This window comes from Idiotropiscis lumnitzeri, chromosome 1, assembly GCF_059441095.1.
Source record: "Idiotropiscis lumnitzeri isolate Australia: NSW breed Sydney's pygmy pipehorse chromosome 1, RoL_Ilum_1.0, whole genome shotgun sequence".
NCBI lineage: Eukaryota > Metazoa > Chordata > Actinopteri > Syngnathiformes > Syngnathidae > Idiotropiscis > Idiotropiscis lumnitzeri.
In genome coordinates, this window is record NC_142391.1 from 3,275,908 (window position 1) to 3,294,203 (window position 18,296).

At 43.3% G+C, this 18,296-nt stretch overlaps 1 protein-coding gene across 1 annotated transcript in view; it reads right to left on the bottom strand.

Moving 5' to 3' along the window:
• Positions 1-4,281: 4,281 nt before the first annotated feature.
• Positions 4,282-18,296, bottom strand: part of grin3ba (glutamate receptor, ionotropic, N-methyl-D-aspartate 3Ba) — a 119,117-nt gene continuing 105,102 nt past the window's right edge. The window contains exons 9-12 of the mRNA XM_088310692.1: positions 12,634-12,785; positions 9,608-9,772; positions 6,971-7,038; positions 4,282-6,139 (exon numbers count right to left, since the gene is read on the bottom strand). Coding sequence (XP_088166818.1) covers positions 5,215-6,139; positions 6,971-7,038; positions 9,608-9,772; positions 12,634-12,785 — 1,310 coding nt within the window. The 3' untranslated portion in view covers positions 4,282-5,214. The remainder of the gene's footprint in view (positions 6,140-6,970; positions 7,039-9,607; positions 9,773-12,633; positions 12,786-18,296) is intronic.

Consider the following 18,296-nt stretch of genomic DNA (forward strand, 5'->3'; position numbering starts at 1 on the left):
TTTTTTTTTCTTTTTTCACCTTTTTGATCCTCATCGGCAACCTCACGTTCAACATAATTTTTCGTATATTTCACTCTCTAACGAGTGGGGCAAACGAAAACCGACCCCCCAAAATGTCTATATGATTAGAACTACTTCCATGCATTAGCGCAGGAAAGGACTCATTTTTTTTAGGCAATCGTACGTTATCAAACGGGAAGAGTCTTGTATTTTTGTATTTCTCTTGTTGCTAGACAGAATACCTGATGATATTCCCAAATTGTCTTTTATTTCTCCCCAATTGGGCTACCATACTCCGATGTCCGATTGCCGTGACCAACAGGGACTCTCAACTCATTCAATCCATAAGACGTACATATACGTTTTCAAAATTGTAGTCCCCGCCTCCCAAAGACGGATTTATACGTCTTAGCCTTTTGCGTCAGAGATCCATGTTTTTAAATCTTTAGAACACAATATTCCGTAGGCCTTGCAAAATCAGTCAAAAGCCAGAAAATAAGCGTTGTGATTGAGGTGTTTCCTCTTGCAAAAAACGGCTGGGATAAAATGAGTTAAATGTGTTGCGACATGGACGAGGCAGCTTTTTGTCCCTTGTTGCATCAGTCGCTTGGCATAATTGGGTGGCCAATGGCGAAATCTGCTTACGCCACGCATTTCGCTTGTTGCTAGGCAGTTTAGCGGGGTCAAGTGTTAAGTCATGGCTGCTCAATTGGCCATCAACAAAATTAGCTTATCACATCACAGCCTAAGGAAATAAAAGCAAAACAAAAAAAACATTTTGCCATGAAATAACTGCTCTGCATTAAACATAAAATCCAAACTAGGAAGCGACCACCTGTTCTTGAGATTTAAAAAAAAAAAACGTTTCGAAAAACAGACACATGGTCGCTCCTCTGTGCATCAGAGTTACAACTGGAGTGTGTGTGACACATTCCGGCATGCACACGCACACTCCCAGACGGGATGCGAATATCTGCACATTCCCAAGTGCTTCAACACACCACCCAGAAATAAAGGACCCCCGCACCATGAATGGGGGCGCCACATTTATCCTGCCTGTGGTTGCCAGGGAGTTTCTCTGTGAGGGGGGAAGGGGGTCTCCCTGGGCTCGTACACACCCTTGCAGCCCCCACCCTAGCAAACACACACACACCACATCCTAAAAGAGCCAATGCTTGGTCACAGCTGGTCAGAGCTAATAAACTCATCACTTCTGTTTACCGAGCAGACAAAGAATATTAGAGGCCAGCATGGCGGTGCTTCCGAATGCCAATCAAAAGTGAGCTTTGCTACCTTAGAAAAGGCAAACTTTTGCTATTGGATGTCATGAGGAGGTGTACCTAATGAAGTGTCCAGTTGCCAGAGCTGCCGTCGTTTTCTATTGAACTACTTCGAGAGTAATCGATTCGCTTCCTTGCGGATGGGGGATGTGGGAGGGTATACATTGGAGGATTCATAATGTTAATTAAAATTATTCCACGACTGCGGCTCACACACGTGATCCAGTTACCTTGTGGATATTCTCGTGCCATTAGCAAGTAAATCCAAAATGTTATGTCTTCACATACTACATAAAATGTTGTTTTTACCTGCTTTGTGTGGTCCACAAACCATCACAGATCCCACAACGTAATTGTGGATACAAACATTTGTCCCCATCAACTGAGGAATACAAGAACACACACACACACAGTCTTCACAAATATTGTCCAAATGGCTCATGCATTCATGCATATTAATTATATGATGAAATTTCTGATTTGTGCCCCCACATTGTAATAGGTCCCCATAATGTGACTGTGTAACAAACATTTGTCCACACCAATTCATGAATACAAGAACACACAGGCACACATGCATACAATCTTCACAGGAAAGTGTCTGTATTCAGATTATCTGGTGCCTGATTTGTGATCCCCACACAACAATCACCCCTTATCGTGTGACTGCGTAATGAAAATTTGTCCCTGCCAATTGATGAATACAGACGCACACACAATTTTCACAGTAAAACTCTTGCATTCGGATAATTATTGGTGTCTGATTTGTGTTCCCGACAACACAAAATGAGAGTGTCAATAAATATTTGTCCCTAACAAGTGTTTACCAAAACACAGACCTACTCACATACAAGCTTGACAAATAGTCAGAATGTCTCACACATTCGTGCATATTATAAATTTCCCCATGTATGTACCCCCACACTGCCAGAGGTTCCCATAATGTGACTGCGGTTTTTTTTTTTTTTTTAAAAACCTTTTGTCCCCACTAATCAATGAATACAAGAACAGACACACACACAATCACCAAAGAATAGCTACTGCATTCAGATGTCCTGGTGCATGATTTGTGGTCCCCACACCGCAACAGGTTCCCATTAAGTGAATGTGTAACAAACATTTGCCCCCATCATTTGAAAAAGACAAGAACACAGACACACACACAATCTTAACAGAATAGCTCCTGTATTCCGATTACCTGGTTCCAAATTTGTGATGCCCTCTCTGCGAATGACCATGTCAACAATTTTCGCCCATCAAGCACATACAAGAACACAAAGACACTCAAAATTCCCATAAAAGCACCTGCATTCCTATTGCATGCCTCATTTGTGGTCCCCGCACCACAACCTAACTTGTGTCAAGACATGTTTGTCCCCACTAAGTGTATAACAGAACACACCAACACACTCTTCACAAATAGCGCTCCTGGCTAATTTGTGGTCCCCACACCACAACATGACCGTAAACAAACATTTGTCCCCATCAAATGGGTACCAAAACTCACCCTGAGACAGTTCACAGACAACACCAGAATCGTTTCCACATGTATGCATTGAGTTATGACTGATTTGTGGTCTCAATCTAATAGGATCCACTGTCGTGATTTTGTAAATAAACAATTGAGGCACTATACACACACACATAGCATTGTAAGTAGCCCCTGACAGCACACCTCAGTGCAGCTGACATATTTATCCAACCGCCCGTGAACACACACACACACAATTGTGCAATCTCCTTGCAATTGCAACACCCCCCCCTTTTTAGGGCCACCCAGCACACTTACCAACAACAGCAGCACCACACGTGTGTTACGTCACAACACGCACAACATAACAGGGACGCAGGGCCAGTGACTGATGGGTTGTATCAGTGAATAATCATCTCCATGTTAACGGGACACTAAACCACATGCATGCTTGCCCCCCCCCCCCCCCCCCATCCTGATGCACCACGCTAACTCCACTCCAGTGTTCGAGTAGAATCACTGCCAGGTGAAGAAAACATTGCTTGGGCAACACTCGGTGGCAAAAAGCTGCCATTGCATCATCATGATACGCGACAGGAGGACCTTGCTTCGTATTTTGGCTCAGCTGATTTGTGGTCCCCACACCACAATAGTTGCCATAAAATGACTGTGGAAACAAATATTTGTTTTCATTCAGCTATGACTACAAGAACCTACATATAGACAAACTTGGTAGATACCTTCAGAGTCGCGTCTGTAGCCACAATCCATTCATGGTATCCGAAATGAAATCGGTCCTCATAAGGTCACTGTGAACAAACTCTTGTCCTCACCGAATTGATCAGTACTAGAAAACACACACATACATACTTGAACCTTAAAAATAGCATCAGACTTAACTGATTTATGGTCCCCAACCTGCAATATGTGACGTTGGACATGACTGCATAGACCAGCTTTTGTCCTGGGATACACAAACACTGCACCAGCACACAAATACATAGGTCAAGAATGTAGCTTTTGCAATCATATTACAGATTGCCTGGTTTGTGGGCCCCGTGACATAACTGCAAACCAACTTCAATCCTCACATAGCCGTAAATACCAGAATACACGCTGACAGTATTGCGCTTGCATGATATTATGGATTGTCTGAGTTGAGGTCCCCGTGACGTAGCTGTGTAAACAAACTTTTGTCGTCACACGGCCATGAATATCGGAGAACATTTTACAGAATAGCTCTCAAATTAATGCTGTGGGTCACCTGATTTATGGTCCCCTAAATTGCTATATGTCGTCATGATTTGAAAGGGTAAACTAACTTTTGTCCTCACATCGCCATGAATACCTGAACACACACACACTTGCATTTCGTGTGTCACATAATTTCAGGACCCAATGACAATGCATTCATTTTTTTTCTCGTCAGGTGACGAATAGAAAAAAAATATACAAAATTTAATTTGCTATTGTGCAGATGGAATGAATACAAAGTTAAATGCTCAAAAGTGAGATATCGTGCACTTTTCGTGTGTATAGAAATGTTTATTTCAAAACATGGAATGGCCCTTATAATAAAATCTCCATAAATGTTGTTACAATTTGTGTATAATTCCATGGATGAAACGTATTTTGCGTTGACGTTTTTGTCGCCGAATGCTAAAATAGGTTCTGGTCATCGTCACTTATGAGCGCCACTGTTTTTCCATGTTTAAAAGACTTTGGCGATGTCCTCGGAGCCAAACATGGTGGTAGTAGTCCTGCAGTAGTATTGCACATGATCAGCAGAAAATGGACTGAAGGAACCCACAGCGGCCTTCAATGTCTCGCTCTTTTTTTTTTTTTTCTTCCCTTTGAAAAATAGATTGCTTCACGAAATGTCCTCCGTCACTTTGCAAGGCCTCCATAGCTGCGGGAAGAAGGGCAAGGGCGCCTTTTAGTGGTCGAAGGTAGAATTGAATGACAATACTGCATTAGAATTGATTGTAAAGAAATATTAGGATAAAAAAGATTCTCTGAAAAGAGAGGCATACGTTGCGTTCCGGGAAATACATTCCAATGTGCAAAAGGGAAATGTTGGTAAATAGGTATAATAATTACAAATGTACACAAACGTATCATTTAGTTGATTAATAATAAATCAATTTTAATTATTCTTCATGCTGTAGGATGAATAACAGGAATGCAATGAGTTATTTGGCGGAACTTAAAATATATGTTATCAATAAATTATTAAAATTAATATAAAATATTGTCATTTGTATTCACTGAATAGCAATTAGAGTTTTATTAGGTCGTGTGCTCTAGCTGCTGTGCTTATCAAAGCTCATGAAAATTTTTTTTTTATAGAAGCTTTTTGCAGAAACGATTCAGATCATTTTCAAGATGGTTCTAGAATAATTAATAAGGCCCGTCTTCCCGCGGCTATGCACTCATTTTGCCAGAAAAGTGCCACCAATCCAATCAAGTCCCGGCCCCTGTGTCCGATTGGCTGGCTCTTGTCCTCTCTAAAGTGTTGAGAACGCGCGACAGGCTGGCCTTCTGCCGGTCGAGGCTTTGTGTGTTCCGAGCCGACTGGACGGCGCTGGGCTGGCCGAGTCGACTTCGGTCCAAACTGGCGGAAGAAGCGGCGCGCGACTGGCCGGTCCGGTCCTCCGTCGGTGGGGGGGCCGAGCGTAGCTGCGGGGCTCGCCCTCGGTCCAAGCTGTTGATTGTGTTCAGTGGGCCGCTTCTCCCGAGCGTGAGGTTCCTGGCAACAGCCTGCTGAGGCTGGTTGTTGAGAGTCTGGACGGTTCTGTCGGGCTGAGCGGCGCTGCTCTTGTCTGTGCTGATAGTTTGGACCCGCAGCCGGTCCCGCTCCCGTTCCAGGCTAGTGTCCCGACGCACCGCCCCGCTGCGCTCTCTCTCCAGGCTGGTTTGGATCTCCGCCCTCCTGGCCAGGGCCTCCCTCAGCTGGTTGCGGAAGATCTCGATCTTTTCCTGGAGCTCCTGGAGTTCCCCCTCCCACAGGCCGGTCTGGCCGCCCCTTCCCCCCAGGGGAGAGAGGACCAAACCCGAGGACGCCAGCGCCGAGACGGGACCCCCGTTGGCTTGGAGGCTCAAATTCCCCAGGCTGGGGAGACCCAAGCCGCCGAGGCCCAGCCCAGGTCGGCCCACCATGCCGGGGCGTCCTCGCACCGAAGCGGTGTGGGTTCGCAGCCGGTAGCTGTGGAGGGTGTCCAAGTCGAAGTGCACCCGCTTCTCCTTGGGCTCGTGGGACGGCGACGAGGAGCTGACGCTGTCCGCCACCGAGCTGGAGGCGGGGAGGGACTTGAGGGGAGACGGTGGGGGAGGCTGCTGATGCTGCTTCCTGTGCAGGCTGCAGTTCTCCGAAATGCAAGAGGAGGCGCTGTTGGACAACAGGAGGAGTCCAAGTTAGATAAATGGAACATATCACGGCACATATTCTCAGAGACCTATCTCCTTTCATTTGTATAAAAAAAAAATCACTGCACAGGCATAAGCAATAAGGCCTTTTCACACTGCACTTAGCGCCTGTCGACTTTGCGAGAGGACAGAAGGCTGAAGGTGATGTCAGGAGGGTCCATCCGATAGTGAAGGGGTTGGCGGAGTGATTTCAGAGTGCTGACAGCAATTGACCGACCAAGAAAATCAAGCAAAGCGTGAAAAGGCTCCTAGAAAATTGACTTTGCAACTTGGTGCAAGTGTGTTGAGGTGAACCATTTCAATAAGCAGCACTTCGCCACCAATATTGCTGGAAAGGAACTATTGAAGTGAATAGAGATGCTTTGTTTAGACAAAAGCAGTGTCAAAATAAAGGTTTTGCAGCAATCTTTTAGCATTTTAACTCATTCACTACCAGTCGAGTAAAAAAAAAAAAAAAGGATCTTTGACGTCTTTAGCCGTCAATGGCAGTAAATGAGTTCATGTGAAGGAACTACATTGAAATGAGTGGAGGCTCTGCATTTCGACAAAAAGAAGGGCTTAGCTGCCATCTAGTGGTGTTTTGGCAAAAAGAAAATGCTCCATTTAGATAAAGGTAGTGCTTTGCCACCATTGTGAGGCATATTGGTGGGAATGAACTACAATGAAGTGAGCTGAGGAGCTTCATTTTGACAAAAGGACGTCATGTTTGCATCAAGTGAAACTCATTTGAAACAATCCATTCATGAGATTTCGATGTTTACGAATGAGGTTTAAAATACGCGAGACTTCTTACTTTTGTTCGAGGCCCGTCAGCTCTTTGCCCTCGTCCTCATACGCCGTGTGGAGAGCTCGGTGGATTTTCTGGGAAATGATCAAACAAATTAAAATAAAAAAAATAATCAAAACAGAACACACTATTAAAACTTATCTGATTAATTCATTTATTCGCGTCGACTGCCCACACAAAGTTAGCATCGGTGCTTCAAATTTGCTAACAGTTAAAATCTCGAGGAAAAGTTCGTCTTTGAAGGATCAATGTCAGATTTCTTTCAAGTATTTTGTCTGGTATCGGCGTCTTTGAAAAGTCCCCGATACCTCGAAATAAGGCTGGTATCGGCCTAATACCTGGAATCGGTCCTCTGCCATCCCTACCGAGGACCGTGACTAACTTTTCACCAGGATGAACAAAAAAAAAAAATTGCTGAGTTTTGGAGTAGAGCCCCGGAATAGAAATTTCAAGAGCGTCTTAACAAAAGGAGACTGATCACTTCATCAGCTCCGAGATGAATCGAGAGATGAATTTATGAATTATGGAGAGCCATTATTCTCGTCACACAGCCTCGAAATGTGACGGCTCATAAAGCCCGCTTTACATTTTAATCAAATTATCCGCCGAGATAATTTGAGCTTAAAGGCGTGAAGATGTGACGTCGCATCTTAAAACCGTTCCATGAACGAGAGCATTTCACTTGAGACGTCAGATGTGGCGCTTTGATTCGGGGGCTGATTATGGGATGGATGCTGCAGGCCGCCCTCAAGCAAGAAGCCTTGATGTTCTTGTCGCCGCTGAAGTTCTAATTATAACTCAAACCAACTGAAGGAGGCTTCACATTTAATGGCAGGGCATGCGTGACTTTTATCAACTCTATTTTGGTGACTTTTTGTTGATGTGGTACAACATCAGATTGTGGACCATTTCCCAATAAAAGCCTGCACTGAAAACTCGGACTTGAGTAAGAAACCGAAACAGTGCAATATTAGGTACCATATAACAAGTGCACCAACAAAATGTTTACATTGGCTTGAATTCCCTGGTAGCTGTCAGCAAAGTAGGAGTTCTTGAACAAAGATGTCCAACCTCATTTAGCTATATTTGAAACCTTTCTATCTATAATATTAAGAATGATTATTTTATCACATCATTAAATAGTTATTACATTGTTATTACAACTTTAATAACTGAGTTTGATGAGCATAGATGGCAATTTACATCGTCTTTAATGGTCTCCATTCTTAAAAGTATTGCAAGTCATACTGATCGAATGCATCAAGATACTACTTAGTTATTACAATGTTATTACACATTTTGTGCATAAGTGAGTTTGATGAGCGTTAAAGGATAATGTAAATGGCAGTCAATTTAAAACTGAACAAAGGTTGGACTGCTCGGAGCCACTTTTGTGATCCTGGCATGGAAGTCCATTGTTTCAGAGGGGTCTCGTTCACACCTCCTGTGGTGCAGCTGTGATTTAATCTTCCTGCATTCATCTCCTGAGTGTCTGGTCATTAGCATGGTCTAAACTTCAGTTACACTTAAAGGATTTCATACTTTTGACTATTAAAGGAATATAAGAGTTTGAGCTGAACATAGTTCATTAGATGTTGGTGCATCCAATGTATGAAAATGTGATATTGTAAAATGCTGAGAGTGTGACTGGTGGCGCGAGGCTGGTTGCGGGGGTTGTGCATGAATGGAATGTTTTGGAAGCAGATGGTGCTGAGCGAGACGAGATGACTCCGGGACCAGTGGACGAAGGAGAGGCCATCGGGGGATAGCACAAGCAGGAGGAGTCGCCACGGGATTCGGCGGGAGGAGAAAGACCAATGAGAGCGAGCTAAAGTTAACTGCAATACACATAGCCAATAGAATCATGCCAGGATGCCTTTGTCTGTGCCATTTGCATGTTGTATAGTATGAATCAGTGCTGGGCAACTCGGAGGTAGAACACATTCGCTGGTGGCAAGAGAGGTGTAGACTTGTATTGAGAGGGATTCGAGATCCAGGTGCCATGTAGAAATCTGTGTATTGGGAATAAATCCATTCGTGCGTGAAAATGCCGGCTTCCTGATACCTTTCTATTGCAGAACGAGCGCGCATATTGTTGGATGTGTGAGAGTTGGGTAAGGTCGCAAATTGGAGTCAGATTACTTATTTGAGTTTACATTGGGTTAAAGTTAAATTCTAACATTGATATAAAGATAAATTCCAACAGCGTAGAGAGCAATTTACTTATTTTTTTAATAGTCTTCATTCTTAAAAGTATTGCAAATCATACTGACCTCTTGCATCAAGATACTACTTAGTTATTAGAGTCTTATTACAACAGTCAAATAGCAAAGATACACCGTGACCAAACAAAGTGTAAAAACAGACATTAAATTATGTAAATCTTTTTAATCCATACTTAAAAGTATTGGATTAAAAAACAAGAAAAATCTGATTAAAAATGTTGAGATATTGCAAAAACCATGTTACTGATTTGAATAGAACAAAATTCTAGCTGCACTGACAGGTTCATGACAGTAGAGGGCGCATGTTATCTTAAATAACTGCAGAGGCTGATGTACTTAAACAAGCGTGTGCGTGTGTGTGGGTGTGCGTGCGTGCGTGCGTGCGTGTGTTTGTCTATGCGTGTGAGCTTCTACTCACCTGGCTGGTGTGTAGCCAGTACTGCAGCGTATGTCTGCGGCGGAGGCGCGGGATGACCAGGTGGTAGAAGGTGTGCTCGCCCGCCAAGGTCAGCAAGGCGCCACCCACCCCCATGCACAGCAGCACAAACAAGCCCGAGAAGTGCTGGATGCCCATCTGGAGCGTCTGGAGGGAGGGTTGGGGCAGTTGCGGGATTGGTGGTGGTGGGGGGGTTGAAGGAGAGGGACAAGCACATACAAGTAGGAGCTCAGCGCATGAACGAGCAGAAACTAGCGCAGGAGGAACAGAAGGAACCAGACAGCAGGGTGGCGCTAAAAAGATAAACAATGATTGAAAGTTTTGGGAACATTTCTTTGGTCGTACTCTCCACATGCCTTTTGTTAGTCTCGACCCGCTCCGGTCGTTGGTCTGGATGAGGTTTCACCCTGCCTTGTTTTGACTTACTTTTGTCTTGTCTTAACCCGCCTTGGTTTTCGTTTTCAATTTGGGTTTACCCTGCTTCGTGACTTGACGTGACCTGCTGTGGTTTTAGTCTCGACTCATCTTAATCAGCACTTGGTTTTGATTGTCCTGGGTCGTCATTTCGAGTCAAACTCAACGTGCATTGGTCTTAGACAAGAGTTGGTCTCAGCATGCCTTGATCGTTAGTCTTGCCTTGGTCTCAACAGACCTCGGTCCAAGGCGCGACTGGACCTCAAGCCTCCTTGGTCTGTGTCAAAATTAATTAGTTCTGAACACACTTTGGTCTCAAGCTGCCTTGTTCTTAGCCTCGACTCAGTCGTGACCATTTTCAGTCTTGGACTCCACTAGGTCTTCGTCTTCACAGTCTTGGTTGGTCTCCTGACTCGTTCTCGAGATGTATAATTTAATCATAGCTCACTTCTTGACCCACTTTTCTCTGACTCAATCTTGAACCGACTAGGTCTCACCCTGCCTTGGTCTCAGACTCAATTTAGTCTCAATTTACAGAGGCTTCAGTTTTTTTGTGGGGTTTGACCCACCTTGATCCAAGTCTCAATTTGATCTCAAATCTTTTTGGTCTTGAATTGGTCTTGACCCGCCTTGTTCTTTAATTCTTGGTCTTAGTCTGAAATTGGTTTCGACATTCCTTAAACGACTGAAAAGAAGTCTCAAGTCCTTTTGACTTGGTCTTGACTCACGTTGGTCTTACTCACGACTTGGTCTCAACACAATCTGGTGTCAGTCACGACACGACTCCGTCTTTGTCTGGACTCCGTCTTGACCTTGCTTGGTCTTATTCTCTACTCTTCTTAGTCTTGGCAGAATACTCGACTTTGGCTCAAGCGGTTCCCAAACACACACAGAAACACACACACCTGTCTGCCTTCTGTGACATCTTTATGGGTCGGTGGAGGGGAGGCAGCATCTTCCAAAGTGCTCTCATCAGGTTCCTGTCACCGAGCTAATAATAATAATATGTGCGATGCTTCTGTGATGCTGGCTGTGCAATTAGCCATGCTCTGACTCAGCGATTTTGTCAGCCAGGTGCTTAACGTTTTCTCCATCCAGAGGGCAACGTGGCACTAAATCCCCAAATTGTTCCTGAATTAGCCCAAACAACAACTTTAGCGCCCAGAGGAAGGAGAGAGCAGCGAGTTGTTGTTCTGATCAAGGTTCAGTTTTCAAAGTCAAGTGAAGAACCTCAGCAGATCCAGCAGATGACGACTATGGCTGATAACGTTTTAAGAATCGATGCTAGTAATAAAATATGTTGACAATGAAATGGACTAAATAATCTCCAAAATAGATACAAACTATTATAATAATGTCATCAATATACATTTTCGGTCATAAATGAAAGAGGTAGTTCCTCACCAGAACAGCAGATGGCACTAGGGTGGAAAGAATTGCTGGCTTACTGTGCTTGGTTCAACCATTAAAATAGAGGAAGCCCCTAAAATAAAATAACCGCTCAAACTAAAACGTATTATTTACAATATATTATACCATAAATAACAACAGAAAATATTAATGTACCCTATCGGCTAAAATGAATTAAAAACTATAAAAAAAAAAACAACACTGACAAATAAACAATATAGTGATCTAATAATAAAAAACAATGAGAAAAAATATAATAAATATAACAAAAAATACAATAGAATAAATACAATAAATAATAAAAATTATTAATGTCTACTAGCAGATAAAATTAATTAAAAACTATTAGTGATCTAATAATAAAAAATATAATAGAACAAATTACAGAAAAATAAAAAAATCTAAAATAAATAAACTAAGAGAGAATAAATTATTTAAATAATTATTCATAAAAAATAAAAACTGTACGTCGACTCGATTTTGAAAAAAAAAATTATTATAGTAATAATGATTATTTTGGGGGGGCGACATTCTTTTTTTTTAAATGTAAACAAAGTTTGGAATGGATTGTTTCTAAAACTGGTTAAAGTTAAAAAAAGCTGCAAATGTAAATTTGGGTATGGTTTCCTTGTACAAAGAAATAACGGCGTTTTCTCGCTATACACTTATAAATTACCATAGAAGTTTTGTAACATTTAACTAAACGATTTCAAGAGAACGCTCAGATTTCTCAAAAACTCAAGTTTACTAACTATAGATTTAGACATTGTAAAATGAGTACCATTTTAACAATGTTTATATATAATATATACTGTATATAATAAAAATGTATTTTTTTTACGATTATGCGGATTTTGTAATTGTTGAGTGTAATAATCGTAATTGAATTTTGATTAATTACACAGCCCGATAAAAATGTATAAAATATTAAAATACTGTAGCCTAAAAGATGCACTGGTAAACTGCCAAAATGTTGTCGAACGGCGTGACCCGTTTGTTGTTCAGGCATCCGTGTGCGTCTACGCGAGCGTCTCTATAATTGTGTGTGACAGTTAGCTGGCAGGCCGCATCCCAGAGGGCGGATTATTTCTAGAAGTGTCGCTTCTAAACGCAGCGCACGAAGACGACGGCTGGAGTCCACCACCGCCCCCCAAAGCGCCCCGTCATCCCGGCTTGTCACTTACCTCGGTCACTGCGAAGACGCGCTTCCCGCAGGGCACCACCTTGTACCATTTGTCGTGCAGCATGTCCATGAAGCCGTCCGACTTGTAGCGGCTCACGAACTCGGACACATTGCGAGTCAGAGGCGAGCCTTGCGGAAGGCCGATTCCGTAACCTTGAGGAGACGGACGACAAAGGAGCTTGGTAAACCGAGTGGAAGGACTTTCCAGTGGTTTTCCAGGAAATGTGGAAGAGGGGTGACGCGTGAGCGGAGGAATTTTGTTGTGAATCTCGATAAAGGAACCAAATGCGGAATAACGATTTCAAGTTTTGATTTTGTCACTCTGACTCAGACCAGTTTTTGTCTCGGCTTTGGCTTGGTCTTAACTTGCTTTGCCCTTTGGTTTGATTCAGTTTCAACCTCTTGAAGTCTTTGTTTTTGACTTGGTCGTGACTTTTTTTCAAACAACTTCTAAAGTTTTAGACTTAAGTCAGTCACAATCCCTTAAGTATCGGTCTCGACCTCCCGATGTTTTGGTCTTCACTTGGTCTGGGCTCTTTAAAGTCTTCGTCTTGACTTGGTCTCAACGACCTTGGTCTCGATACTGGTTTTGACTCCGTATCAGCCCCTCAAAGGCATTCGTCTTGACTTTTCCAAGACTTGGATTCGATTTGGTATGAGCACTTTAATCTCCATCTCGTTTTAATATCAACTCACTCCAACCCCTCAAAGTCAAAGTCTTGACTCGATTTTGCGCTGTTAAAGACTCTGTCAAGCTCCCACGAAGTCTTCGTCTCGAGTCTGTCTCAAGCCCTCAAAGTTGTGGTCTTGGAAATCAAAATTCAGTCCTCGATTTGGTCTTGACTCCGCCACGTCTTTGCCGGGACATGGTCTTGTCTTTTAACAGTTTGACCTTGGCAGAGGACTTTTGTCTACCGAGTTCCAGTAATGTGTGCTCATATTAGCATCGTTAAAGCCAAATGACGCAACGGTGACCTAAAACTTTTGCACTATACGACAGAATTGTTCAGCCTTGGTGGAGGTCGATTGTGCAATGGGTGGCCAGCTCTGCACTTCGGCTCTTTCCTCACAGCGAGGAAGTCATGTCGAAAGCAGCTGAGGCCTGCTGTGGTAGTTCCCGTGTAACAAAACCAGTCAGTCGGTCGGCCTCAATTAGCTAAAGGGCAGATGCTCTCTGAAATGAGATTTATTGGCTCACGAGGCTTCAGCTGGAATCCAAATCAAGCACTTTACAGCCAAGTGTGGTGAGCACACACACATGCGCACACCCCCCCCCCACACACACACACGCAGTAGGTCAGTGCAACATGGTGGCCTTTTCTGAAAGCTTGCTGGGCGAAAAAAACACGATGCAATATTCCGGTGCCAAGCACCACGACCATTCTTGCTTTCCACTATTACGGTCGTTTTCTAAAGACATTCGACGCTTAAAATGAATAAATAAATAAAATAGATAAATAAATAAATAATCAATTGGGATTTATTCTGGACTCTGCCTCAATCTGCTTAGCCAATGGCAATGGTCTTTCTCCTTGGTATCAACTTGCGTCGGTTGCAATCTCGACCCGTCTTGTTCAAAGTCCTTACTCGGTCTTAATGCCTCAAAGCCTTGATGTTGATTCCTTACAGTCGTAGTCCTGACTCGCTCTCATCGCCTCAAAGTCTTGGTTTTGATTCCAGTCTACCGTATTTTCCGGACTATAAATTGCTACTTTTTTTCCTCAATTTTGAACCATGTGGCTAATCTAATGGTGCGTCTTTTCTGTAGATTTTTTTTTCACCACTAGGGGCGCTCTATAGTTCAGAAAATACGCTAAATAAATCAGGATTTTTTTTTTCTCTTGGGTCTATTTTGTTTTAATTAGCCAAATTGTTGCTGTGTTAAAAGGCACTGCTTTCACAATCTGTTCATGTACCTTTATGTGCATTCACAGTACAAAATCGTTCTGTACATGCAGAAAACTCATTTTTTCAACATAGAAAATTGCGGCTTATAGTCTGGTGCGGCTTGTATATCGTTCTCCTGACTAAGTCTCAACCCTTCAATGTCAGACGGGTTCCAAGTGGTCTTGCGTAGTACTTATGTGACGCCACAGTGGGAGAGCGCTCTCTTTCTCAGATACAAACAAGTGCCGGATGACCTTTCAGTGATGGTTCAATGATGAATGGCTATGCAGGTGGACATCTGGCACGGACGTCAACATGTGTGAGCTACAAGAGATAAAATATTAAATAATTAGCAGCTGTTCAGTTCTTCTAGCCTTCTGGATCGGAACACTTTTTGGCAGCTCGTTCTAATACCGTCTTAAAGCAACAGCGTGCTCTGCTACAATTACCGCTTGTATCGTCCCCGTTTTTAGTCTGCTCTTCATCTCAATCATTCCTTTGCGTCTTTTCCCTCCCCGCTCTCTTATCTCGCCACTCGCTTTGTCTCGTCCCGTCTCCTCCTCCCGCGTCGTGACAGCAGACAGACGTGGCGGGAACCGTCGTGAGCCTCGGTGTGCCTATTTATTGAACAAATGATAGAACGCAAGCAGGCTGACACTTCTCATCCCTGATGGACCATAAAAAGCCACACAAATGGCTCCTACGGCGACGCACAAACTTCAGGTTTCAATATGGAAGACTTCTCAGGGGGCACGCTAATAAGAACGAGTCTTAGGCACACTTGCCTGATCAAATACTAGTGCTCAGGTTTGAGATGCATTTCTTGTTGGGATTATTGTTTTTTGAACACTAAAGTCAAATTATCAGTGGTGGGCGGTCAAGGCCTTCTCTGCTGGCCTAACATAATCAAGAAATTATGATCATATTCTTCACATTGATGTCATATTAGATCCTAGTGTTGAATTTGTAGGTGAGAGTTTTTATCCAATCAGAATTCAGCTAGCTCCTGTTGCTAGGCAGATTTCATGATACCAGAAGCACGCACTATTCTTTCCGAGGCCTTCAGATTCAATTGTGCGGGCGTCTGTTCTGTCTTTTACAGTTGACAGACAGTTGTGATCGCCAATCAGATCACAAGTTGGTTACAGTAAGGCCTTCTCGCTGGCCTTTATGTTGAAGGTGATTGGATACTCACTCACAATGCGGAATCAACACACCAAAAAGTCTTAACTGGTAACCGTTCGAAAATCTAAAGTATATTCTTGCTTTTTTTAAACCACAATGGGCCGAAGAAGGGAAAAGTGTGGATTTAATTGCAGATACACTTGCGAAGCCATTTTTAAGACGGACCATCCAAGAGAAGCGAGGTCGTCCAACGCTCGCTCAGTCATGGGTAAGTCTCTTTCTGTCAATTATTTCTCATAAATGAAGGCAATATGAGGGGGATTTATTCAAGTCGGACTTCACTGAAGGCCTACGTGTCAAATGCACGGCCAGCCACTGCAAAGTATTCTCAGGAACGTCTCTCAGTCGGACGCAGTGCAATTCTACACAGGACATACTGTATTATTTTTTTTAAAAACTGGATTCTAACTCTCGTGTCTTGGAAGTCACAAATTTTATAGCCGTTTTTCTGTACAGCCATTTGTTTGCATTAGTTGTCTGTAGGGACATTTCAAGATCAAAAGGCCAATAAAACGGCTTTGGCTAATGGTCGGTACAAGCGGTGTCACGACCAAGTCCTGAGGAAGCTTGCAGAAGTCCTTGAGGGCTCTCAACGTTGAGGCAGTTAAAGACAATCCTTCTGCAGAAGCTGATTCATTTTGTTGAACAGAGAGCAGAGGCTACGAAACATCGCCCAGAGGGAGAGAGAAGATCACTCCTAAAACTTGGATGTGCCTGGAATCTAAAAGCAACTCTCGGTCGGCAGCTCGAGTTCCCGCCAGAGATTGCAAGAACCTTTCTGAGACCAGTCATCATCCGGTGGATCCCCTCGGGGAAAAAAAAAACACCGGCAGGATGATCAAGCATCTTCGGCCCCGGGGGGGTCAGCTGCACAGGGTTCAATCGGTCTTCCATCCAGCATGTCCCGAGGAACGTGGGCGTGACCGTGCCAACGCTGAACACGCCATCCAAGCATTTGGCGGAGGAGGAAGAAAAAAAATGATATTGTGTGGGGAAAGCACGGGTCCTCGAAGGAGCAAGAGGTGTCGGTAAGGAAATCTTTTCCATTGTTTCCACCGCCACAAAGTGTTCAGGGAATAATGTAGCGAAACATCGGTAAAAGGTCGCTCCTGACTGGTGACATGCAGCTACCCAAATGGCATTGTCGGAGGTGCGGAGGAAAAAATACTCTGCAGGGAGTCTGTCCCTGACCTTAGATCGGCTTTTACATAATCGACTTGATATTTAATGGAATCATTTATTTTCAATGATTATTTTTTTTAATTCATACTAATAAGCGGCTGTGCTGTTAAATAGCTCCATAGCAGTGGTGAGCGGTCTGCTAGCCAAACAAGAAAAAAATGATCATATTCTTCACACTGATGTCATATTATATCCTAGTGTCGTATTTTTAGGTTCGAGTTTTTATCCAATCAGAATTCTCTGAAAGCTTGTGTTGCTAGGCAGATTTCACAATTTGTCTGAGGCCTTCAGATACAATCGTGCGGGCGTCTGTTCTGTGTCTCAAGTTTTTTTTTTTTTTTACAGTTGATAGACAGTTGCGATAGCCAATCAGATCACGAGTTGATGACAGCAAGACCTTCTCGCTGGTGATGAACGCGTTTTGTGATTGGCGACTCACTCGTGAGGGGGCAGCGTTATGCAGAATCAACACACCCGAAAATCGTAACTGCTACCATTCGATAATCTAAAATATATTCTTGCTTTTTTTAAACCACAATGGCCGAAGGAGGGAACGTGTGGATTAATTAAAGATACGGTTGCAACGCCATTTTCAAGACGGACCATCTATTCTACAAGACATTCAATTATCACATCTATAAATTGGCTTGCCGCTTTGTCCAACAACAGTGAGCATAATTATTCCCGTCACGGCAGATTGTTTTCAACAGTTCAGTGTGTTGGATCTCATTAGATGGGGCAGTTGTCCCTAATGAAGTGTCTTCACGGCAAAGACGGCTGTACGTAAACAAGCACGCCCACCGGGATCCGACGTTATGCTTCTCCTCACGTCGCCGACGTCTTATCGACGATGGCGAAGCATCGGGAAGCACTTAAAAGCACGGCGCTGACGGCCAGACAGCGCCATCCATTTGACTTTTTTTTTTTTTTTTATCTCCAAACGGGGGCGTGGCGATGATATATTGCGACCATCAACATGCAGAGAAACATTTCCGCCATACTTCTTCCTATTATCGCATAATTGTTGTGGGAATTCAGATTAGATCGGTCTATTGCTGTTTAGGTATTCATTTACGCATCGTTTTTTTTTTTTTTTTTTTTTTTTAAGGCACTTGTCAGACTTAAGCTCGCAGCTGAGCCAGAGTTGATCCCAGCTGATTGAGAGGCCGGATTGGTTGCCAGCAAGTGCACAGAGCACATATAGACCATCTGTCACACTCACAATTCAGCCTCTAAAAACATTGAAGATTGGAAATTGTCTACAGGTGTAATTGTACGGACGCAGAAAGGAAACCTTCATTATTAAATGTCTCATTTTCACCTGATAAGTTTTCATCTTAAAACGTATGATGGTTGAGTTCCGCATTCAGCAAAACAAAACCGTATTTATACCGTTCCGTATTTTCACGA